The sequence below is a fragment of the Triticum urartu genome, chromosome 6, assembly GCF_003073215.2.
Source record: "Triticum urartu cultivar G1812 chromosome 6, Tu2.1, whole genome shotgun sequence".
Taxonomy (NCBI): Eukaryota; Viridiplantae; Streptophyta; class Magnoliopsida; order Poales; family Poaceae; genus Triticum; species Triticum urartu.
Genome location: NC_053027.1, coordinates 365,264,733 through 365,275,177, shown reverse-complemented (window position 1 = coordinate 365,275,177; position 10,445 = coordinate 365,264,733). Strand labels below are relative to the sequence as shown.

The following is a 10,445-nucleotide window of genomic DNA, read 5'->3' as shown; positions in this document are numbered from 1 at the left end:
TTTGGGCCCAATTGCGGCCCGAGTGTGACATTAGGCCTGTAAACGGCCCATTCGGTAAATGGGCCAACTCCTAGCCCATTTTGTCTCTCAGCTTGCTAACGGCCCGCACAACAGTTGGGCCTTTAACTTTAGGTCCATTAGGGGCCCACGTTCCATAGGGCATCATTCCAGCCCAGCGTGACTTTCGGCCTGTTAAAAGCCTAGTTTGCAAATTGGGCCTCCTCTGCCCCGTAACACTTTCGGCCTCTTACTGGCCCGTAAAGTGAAAGGGCCGAGACAAAATTGACATCTATTTCGGCCTGCTAGAGGCCCACATGCCATTTCCATGTTTACGGCCCTATCGAGCTTTTGGCCTGTTTACGGCCTGCTAAGAGCCGTTGTTACAGTGGGACACATCATTTGGGATCCACTTAATATTATTTTGACCAGCCCAATTAAGGCCTGCTTTGACTACACATGTTTGTTTGTTTGTATGGCGTCCAAGAAATGTTTGGGTGTGTGTCCCCCGTTTCAACGATATAGCATATTCAAGAATTATCCTACTGTATACTATCCACTACTAGGGAAAACCTTATACACAAAATCTTAGCAGTAGCGCGGTTTAAAAACAAATGCTACTACTAATTAGCAGTAGCGAGCTTGAGAAAACCGCGCTACTAATAACCTGATAGTAGTAGCGTGGGTTTTTACCCCTCGCTACTACTAAGTTATTTCCACCGTGCCTCCCGGGACCATCCGTAGTAGTAGCGCGGGTTGTAAAACCTACACTACTACTACGTGGATAGCCATAGCGCAGGTCAGACACCCGCGCTACTACTAGTCTCCCACGCCACCCACCCCCGCCGGATACACTCCCACCTGCAACCGTCCCACACCACTCAACCCATGTCTGTCTAAAAAAAATCCACCAACGCCCGATCCAGATCCCCTCCGCCTCCATCCCCCGCTGCGTGCGCCACGCCGGCGGCCGCGTGGCTGCCGCTCCCCGTCTCGAGCCGCTGCCCTCCCCTCCACCCCCAGTCCAGCGAGCTCGCCGACGAATCTCATATCCATCATATCGCCGTCGCCGGCCGCATCCCATCCCAGCCCACATGCCCGCCGATGGCCTTCTCCTCGTTCCCATGGCCGTTCCACCGCCGATCCGGCGGCAGCGGCAGCGGCGGAACCGGCCCAAGCAAACCCTCTGCCGCGGAGGGGAAGGAGGAGGACGCGGAGGAGCTCGGCGTCACGCCGCAGCTCCTTGACTTCCTCCGGACACTCTCCCCCGACGCCTTCAAGTCCTTCCCCTCCAGCTCCACCAAGGCACCCCCTCCTTCCTCCCTTCTCGATTCCGCTCCCCTGCTAGTTCCCTCTCGATTAGTGGCGGTGCTATGCTTTGTCGCAAGAGGATCCGCGGAGTCGGCGGCCGAACTCTCAGAATGGCAGCAGCGGCACGCCGTCCTCGTGATCGCTAGAGCCAAGGTAGGTCTCCCACGGATCTCGTCCTCCGCTTCGCCCAAGACAGAGATGGCTCTCAGGTCTCAAACTGTAATTTGTGATCCCTGCAGGAACTCGCTAAGGTCCGCTATGATCTGTGCCCACGCCACATGAAGGACAAGCAGTTCTGGACATACATCTTGTCGTAAGCTCTTGCCTCGTTAGCTTTCGCCCATGTGTGAGTGCATTGTTCCAGTCCAAGTGCTCAATTAGCTTCATGTTGGTCTTGATTTTGTGAATCTTCAGTTAGGAATTCTAGTCCATGGTGCTCCTTAATACCCAGCAAACTATATTTGTACCTAAACATGATCGTCCCAGTTGTGTGTGTACCATTGTGCTGTTTTCTATATATAATAAACATCCAGCAAAAGGTATTGGCATCTAAAGATGAGAAATTATGTCAAATGTGAGTACCTATTTTTGTAAAAGCTCAGCAAAAAGGGGACATCATCATGTAAAGCGTGGTCTCTGTTTGCTGAACAACTATCCATGAGGTGTAATATAAGTAAGGTGCTGGTCCTAATATAAGTAATAACAAACCATGGCTAGTGATAATTCCTCCGTTGTTCGATCCTTTATATATGCAAAAGAATACACACATGTCTGTTCCAGATATGGCCAAAGTTGTAAACACTAGATAATCCATCAAGTGGGCTTTTGATGCCATCCTGCAGCACGCGTTGTTGGGTTTGACTCTAGCCAATTTCATTTTCAGGTAGGTTGGTGGGTGGGATATGCTAATGACACCGATGACTCAATCCGGAGGATTGTGCGGATAAACCCTGGTGTCGGGAGATACGTCGCCAAGAGCTACAGCCCAAGGTCCGGTTTCTCCGTTCTCTTAAGTTCGGTTGATGCAAAATTGAACATGCAATTTTTTAGCCTAATTTATCACAAGTGAGGAGCAGTGAATTCTATAGTCCATTAGCTACGGTTGATCGGCAACTGCATAAGCTTCTATTTCTACTTCTGAGTTTTGAATGATTATATGAGCAAATGAGTGCTACAAATGTATAGTTTTGTTGGTTTAGGCAAACACCTCACAGTACTCAAAAGTACAGTTTTGTAGAAACCATAGTATTCTGATTGAGCTAGTAAGATTTAGTTTATGTAAGTTTAGTAGATGAACTAGTAGGATCCTTCTGCTGAACTACTACTAGTAGGACGGCTTGCGATTAGATTAGTCTAGTCTATGCAGCAGGTGCACGCTCTGAGCTCGCTCGCAAGGTGTTTGCAACAATGCCTCTAGGAATGTTGAAATGTCAATTTGTTCAATCAATGTAGAATTCTGTGTTCCATAGGATACAAAGGAGCCTATGGACCTTAAACTTTGCTCATTAAATTGAAAAGAAAACATTGTACTATTCATACACAAACAAAACATCTATGGGTGGGGATGTTGGAATTGCGCGATTAAATTGAAAAAGAAAATACTCTGACAGTAAGGTGAATGTGCACCGATAAAGCATGGGAGTTTTTCTTGTGTTACTAGTGTCCGTCCAGAATTAGTAAGGTGTGATCAACGTGGCCATATAATTAGATTTGGAAAAATACTAACTTGTTATTTCCTTTGCATTTTTTACTATAAAAAGTCATGGCTCACCTATTAACCGGCGGCCGTAGAAGGACTAATCACCTAACTGAAACATTAATAATCAGAAGATAGATTGAACTTCGTTTAATGGATGTACAACATATTCAATTATTTTCTATTTGGTCTAATTGATATAATCATGTCTAATAGAGTTCACAATCTTTACTTTGAAGATCTGTAGCTAGATGTTAGAACTGTTGACATGCAAATAATTAACTAACTGCATGTCGTACTTGAATTACAGGTTTTTTGGTTTCGTCACTCCTTTGTTATATGGAAGAAGACTTCATGGTTAGCATTATTTATTATAACACATTCATATAAGATTTTCTTGCCACTGTAAGTAGGAAGTTAATTTTTTTAGTCTATTTTGTTCTGCGGGGATTTTGGTCTGTTTTTCTAATAGTATATATGATCATTCAGTCACAGTTCCAGTATTTTAGAACTAAAGCTCCCCTTAATTAAAATGCAAAAACGTGTTTTCTTTCATTATGTTTCAGTCACTGTCTTAGAAACACTAGAAAATATCTCTTGACAAACTTCTTCATGGAACTAATATTTTTATGCTAATGAAAAATTGGATTTATAATCTTTAACCTCGAATCTTTATAGGATTTTGGTTACTACCATATCTGCTCTTGCAGGTCTACTAGAGTATCCACTTCTGAGGTTGATTTTCAAAATGTGTATATCTAATATTTCTTACTGCAGCTTTAAGCTTCACTGTCATCTAACTTTGTCTAGTTAATATACTTACTCGGCAACATGGAAAGTTTCCACATTTGTTCTAGCTGTCTCTATGGGTTAGCGACTTAGCATACATGTTGTAATAAGGTTTCACATTTGCTTCTCTGACAAGGTCTGTTTTTATTCATAGGTAGAAGATAGCGACAAAGTGTTGCCGGATAATGAGATGTTGAAGCGGCAAACTGAATCCATGACACCAAAGTGCAATTGCGGTAGATTATCTCTATCTTTTCTTTTCATTTCTCTTATTATTGAGTGAGAACAGAATGAGGAACTATGTGATAGTACATACAACAACTGTACTAAAAAGAAACTTATGTTTGCAATTGTTAATGACATAGATACTTGCATGTTCTTTGAAGTGGTCATTTGTGAGTTGCAATGCATAATGAGGTTTTTTGGCTAATTTATTTTCTTCGGTTTCCGGTTAACCATGAAATAGGAGCCCAACAGTGCTCACTATTGTTGTGTTTACTGGGAACTGTATGCATAAAATGGAATTGGTGGATTTTATTTTTTTAATTATAAATTAGTTAGTAGGGGCGTGGGAAAAGACTGCGCGCTACTAGTATTTAGGATACTAGTAGCGTTGGTAGTATGGACACGCTGCTACTATTTTGTTAGTAGTGGCGCGGGTACTAAATAGCAGTAGCGTGGGTGGCACACGCTACTACTAACTTTGTTAGTAGTAGCGCGGCTTCAACCCACACTATTACTAACTATTAGCTATAGCGCCTTATTGGTAGCGCGGGTACCCGCGCTGCTGCTAGGCTTTCCCCTAGTAGTGATCGCCTCTAAAAAACATACACTATACAATAAAAATACTAAGGCATAGAAACTTACAATAATCCTACACTATACAATAAAGAAATTCCAGCCGAATATACCCACTGGGCATTATAGTTCGGCACAAGTGATAATAAAGCATACACAAACAACAAATTACATACACTGGACAAATAAAGCTCATACATCATGGGTACGCATCAACAGAACTTAGATTGAACTATAATTTCTTCAGAAAATAGGATTAGTCAGATATAGATAGCACAAATTTCAGTCTGCAAAATCACCAATTCCTTCATGGTTACCTTAGTGTCTTGTTTCATTTTTTGACTCGTGCATCTAATACCTGCATGTCCAGTCACAACTTGTTCATTGTACGTTGAGAATCATGTATAGGTTGTCTTGCCACCTCTAGTTGATGCTCGAGAACATCAACACATTCCAATTCCAATCCATAATCATTCGGTAACGGCCATGCCGCACTACTCGCAGATCTTTGTGTTGATGTCACTTCATCCTAAAATGTTTCTGTAAGTACACATGACTAGGGCAAAAATATAGTTACAACAGTGAAGCGAGCAAGACAGACTATTTTGTACATGGCAAAATAGGACTAACAATAATGTTACACGTCATGAAGCATAAGCATGTGATATTTTAAAAATTATAAAAATGGTAGTCTGTGCAGCCTGCATATAGAAATCTCTCTTAGCTCACCATAGGAGCATGATGTTGGGGCCATATCCAAAACACAGACATGTTACAAATTTAGACAACATGTTGCATATAAGTAAGCAAGCAGTTGGCCATTCTGTAGCTCAATCAATGTCTTAGGGTGCATAATGGACAGCAGAGGGATTCATACAAACCTACTACAACAAGCAAAGCTATGCAATCATTAGCCTAGTATAAACTAGATTGGGAGCCTCATGCATTAATAGTTGGTTAATAGACTTCAAAGCTTCAGGCACACTTTGCCAGAGTAATTAAATGGTAAGGCCTTTAATTATGTCAACTAATAGTTATACAAGTACCCAACATCAGGAATCATTGTTTGGGCATCTCATTAACTGAGGAAAAATAAAGCAATTGAAAAGAACAAATTAACTACGCCTGAAACGAACAAGGAATTGAATTGTTAAGTTGGATACAGTAACTTACCTTAACTGGTTGAATAGGCTCAGCACTGCTCCTACTTCTCTTGCAAGGCTCCTTCCTAACATCTTGTACTTGAAAATCCTCAATCTTATCTTCATTGCCCCCCTCTGCAAGGTGACACAAACTAGTTACTCGTCTCCTTGGAAGTTAAATATGCATCCTTTTCAGTCTGTGAACAACACAAAAGGATGAGATTATAACAAAACACCACCACATAATGAAACATGAACATCTCTTGCACTTGCACACAATAAAATGAGCATTTACTATGTGTGCACTATGTAAAAACTAGGAATACCTTCAAACTGGATCTCCAGGTACTCTTGGAGAGCCTACTTTTGTGTACAACCAAACCTTTATGTCACATATGAGTTAGACAAGCCCCCACTACAGCAGCCCTTAGTGTTTAAATCGTTGACAAGCTCTATTAAAGCGTTAGGTCAAGAACAACAAGTAATCAAAGCAAACAGTTCTGGTATGGCTGATGCAAACAAGCAATTGAACAGATGTATCAAGAAAAGAAGCAAAGAAGGAGGCTTAAAGACCATCACTTGACTGACCAGATTTAAGGGGCATTTAAACATCATGTGCAACGTATGAACTAACATAAACATTGCATATTCCAGATTCTATAATGGAATGCACATGTATTAGGTTATGCCATGTATGATGATGCCTAAATGTACACTATAGCAGACAGGAGTGATTCATTATTGCACGAACAATTGAATTGCAGGTTAAGGGCCAGATCTATTCTGCCTTTCAGAGCTTATTGTCAAAATAAGCCATAAAAGATGTAAAGATGTCATTTTTGAGTTATGGGCTTGGGCTTAACTTATTTCGCTTCGGAGGGGGATGTTTCAGGTAGAAGATCACTAAAAATTGAAGGGAAGGGGAATAGTGAAATGACTCTGTTGTCTGCCTATATTACACTCAAAATGGAATTGCCCTGCCCACTTGCATCTCCTCTCCCCTTTCCCTCTACCTCGATCCCCTGCCTGCAGTGATAGGGTTCCTCTAGCGAGCAGTCGCCACTGGTCGCATCTGGCCTGGTCCTTGACAATGCTCTGTCTAGCTAGGCTACATGGCCAGTGGGTAGGGCCAAATCTTCCCGGCTGCTCCTCCCTCTAGCGTCGCCCCTCATCCTCATGGTCTCCAGCAGATGCGCCACTATGGTCCGTCCAACACACTACTCCGGCGGGTGCCGCACAACTATGGCTGATGCCACACTACAGCAGAAGGCACCTTATTCCCCCTTCCCTCCTCCCAGGCCGTGGCCTTGAGGTGCTGTTGAAGGATGAGCTCATCCAACACGGTGAGGTTCTCCTCTGATTTTTTTGCCAAATCTTCATTCTGATCCACTATACGATAAATTGATATGAGCTACTTCTGCTGCTGCTGTATGATGCATTGCTATGAGCTGGTCATGCTGCTGCTAAATGATGAATTGCTATGAGCTGCTGCTGTTATATGATGAATTGCGATGAGCTGCTGCTGCTATATGATGAGTTGCTATAAGCTGCTCCTACTGCTGCTATATGATGAATTGCTATGAGCTGCTTCTGCTGCTGCTATACGATGAATTGCTATGAGCTGCTCCTGCTGTTGCTATATGATGAATTGCTATGAGCTGCTGCTGGTATATGATGAATTGCACACTGTTGCTGCTGCTACTGTATGATGAGTTGCTATGAGCTGCTGCTGCTGCTATATGATGCTTTCAGGTGGTGCTGCTATATGATAATAACCAGCCACCTATACTATCGAATTTCAATAAATAATTGTTCTTCATTTAAATGTGGTTCATGCGTTCTTCATTTAAATTAGGCAATGGGACCTCTATGGAAGACATTGACCAAAGTAGATTGTGCCAAGTAGATGGTATCTTTATATTTGCATTTTGAACAAATAGTCATGGTTTGTTTTCCTATCATATTAATTACCGCAGTGGGTTCAATTTGTGATGTTTGCAAGTCAAATTAATTTTCATATGGGCAAAAAAATGACAAAATATAATGCAACCTAGACTTTTCACATACCAAAGATAAGATGAAAAAGGAAGGCAATGAAAATAACTGGTTGGCTTATTACCTGGAGCTTATATTCACATGTGCTTATTTTCTTAGGATAACTAGTAATAACTGTCCATAAGAAACTTGGCCAATAGAACTGACATACAAATAACATTTCACGATGATTGCAATGGAGGAGTGACCTACCATAGCAATCTGTATAGGCTCACCGCTGCCTCTCCTTTTTTGTGATGTTCCATGAAATTGCCACATACATCTTGTACTTTTTCATTGTGTAACCCTATCTGCAAGTTGACACGGCTAATTTAAGACATCTCTACATGATAATACACTTGGTTGGCCAAGCTGTTAGATCCAGAAGAAACATCGTCCTTGTAGTTTTTGCCAGCTGCATAATAGGTAACAGCGACCTGTTAGTATATTTGAAGTAAATCGGGCAGGTGATGCTGGATGGGTTTAAAGGTGACAAGTACCTAGGCTGTGGCATGTGCTTGGCATCTTGCCAGACGGTGGGAATCTGGTTAGAAACGTCAAGGGTGATGACGCTGCGCTGGCTGTCGGGGTCCGGTAAGGAGATCTAGAACCATGGAGTAGGGTGTTTTTGGAGCGGCTCCGGTAGGTTGGACTACGGTGTGGGCGAAGTGGATCTGTGGCCGTGGACGAGGGCATAGGTGAAGCTGCTCCGGTAGGGTGGACTACGGTGTGGGCGAAGCAGATCTTTGGCCATGGATGAGGGCGTAGGTGAAGCTGCTCCGGTGGTTGGGTTAAGGATGGTGTCGATGATGCGGATCTACGGTTGTGGACGGGGCGTCAGAAGCTGCTCTGGTAGGTTGGATGAGGGTGTGAGGAAGTGGATCTGAGGCTGTGGACTTGTGAGTTGGCAAAGCGGCCCTGGTAGGGTTGAAAATGGTATAGGCGAAGCTACTCTGGTGGGGTTGATGATGGTGTCGGCGAAGCGGCTCCGGTAGGGTTGCGGAAGGTGTCGGCGAAGAGGATCAGAGGCCGTCGATGGGGGCGTCGGTGGGGCGGCTCGGGGGGTGGGGGTGGACGAAGCGTCTCCGGTGGGGAGTACGAATGACCCGCTACAGATGTGCTACGATTGACGAGAGTACCGGCGAAGCACATCCGGCGTCGTGGAAAAGGCCGGCACTGAATGGGCTGTGGTAAGTGGTGGATGAGCAGTCTACTTGTTTCTAGGGGAGGTGGGAGGGTTAGATGTGGCCGCAGAAGCAGATCCGGTGAGGTGGACGCCGCTGGCAGTGAATGGGCTCTAGTACGCCGGCAGATGAGCAGTCTAGGGTTTTGAGAGGGGAGGGAAGAAAGGCCGATGAAGTACGGACGGCGTGATGTGAGATGCTCTGGTGCTGTGGAGTTAGTCATTTTTGCGGGAGGGAGAGAGGAAATGGGGGTGCCGTGTAGTGGGGGGAACCAGAAGTTACCAAAGCAGCCCTAACCTATTATGTAGATGAGGGCGGTATTGTAATTGTTGGTTTCCGCGCACCAAGGACAAAAGGGGAATTTCGCATGCTGAAGACTAAGGTGGCAGAAATTTTAGAAGGAGCCGGGAGATTTTGCTGCCCGCGGGAATGTTCGTATCCAGTTTCAACTAAATTTGGACCATGCTAGCGGGAAGGTCATGCCAGACTGTGTACACGGGGCACACGTCAGCCGTTAATAACTAGTGTGAAGTCCACCCCAGAAAAAAGAAAATAACTCGGGATGATGCGCCGATAACTTGGACGTTCACACGGGCGCGGCCAATCGTACGGGTGTAGTGGCGCATTCACAAAAAAGGGATCAAACGCTCAGCCTATGTATTTCTCGTGTAAATAGATAATTTAGTGCAATTGGTTATTTACTTTAAATATAATGCATTGACGTGTTAGTGTAGAGGCGCACAAAAAGAAATGGATATTGTAGTCCGCTACTTAAAAGTGTTACCTCATATGATTACATAGCCTCCATTTCATAAATTGCATACCTGTTGAATTCATATATGAATATTACATATATTACTTCATAATAGAATCTTAAATCATCCAAGACTAATGATTTTGAATGCAAGAGTAACAATGGTGCATGTACATGATAGCTACATTTGTTGTTTGAACAAACATCACTGTAACTTTGGCTTGCACAACTGAAAAGGTTTTTTAAATAGAAAAAAATCTGATACGTGAGTGTACAATCTTTATAGCATTGAATCAATATTGTACCTTTGGCCACGATACGAAGTAGATATTGATTTATGTTCAACCGATGCACGTCCACGATCGTAGATAGTGATACGTGAATGAATTGTGCATTCTCTCTCACACGTATACATATCTCATTTCCCTGTGGGCATCGGAATCACACACGCACACTTCGTGTATTTCTCTCCCTCCATCAAGGTTAGAATTCGTCTTTCTACCTCTGTGGAACACGCCCACCCCTTTAATTCCGCCCACCCACAGCCACTAATGTCTCAAAGTATAATAATGTCTCTCACACATATGCCTAAGGTTAACTCAAGTTATGGAACCATATGAATACATACAATGGGATTCCAGCAGAGCAACTTTTGTTTTGAGATTTCGCTCTCTCTCCCTCTCTCTCTCTCTCACACACACATGCACACACACACGCGCGCGCGCACACGCACACACACA

General features: G+C 43.6%; 1 protein-coding gene across 1 annotated transcript; it reads left to right on the top strand.

Annotated features, from left to right (window-relative positions):
- Positions 1-1,101: 1,101 nt before the first annotated feature.
- Positions 1,102-1,625, top strand: LOC125516784. The gene is made up of 3 exons (XM_048682099.1): positions 1,102-1,277; positions 1,386-1,461; positions 1,548-1,625. Exons 1-3 carry the CDS (start codon positions 1,102-1,104, stop codon positions 1,623-1,625), a joined length of 330 nt encoding a protein of 109 aa, XP_048538056.1.
- Positions 1,626-10,445: the final 8,820 nt, after the last annotated feature.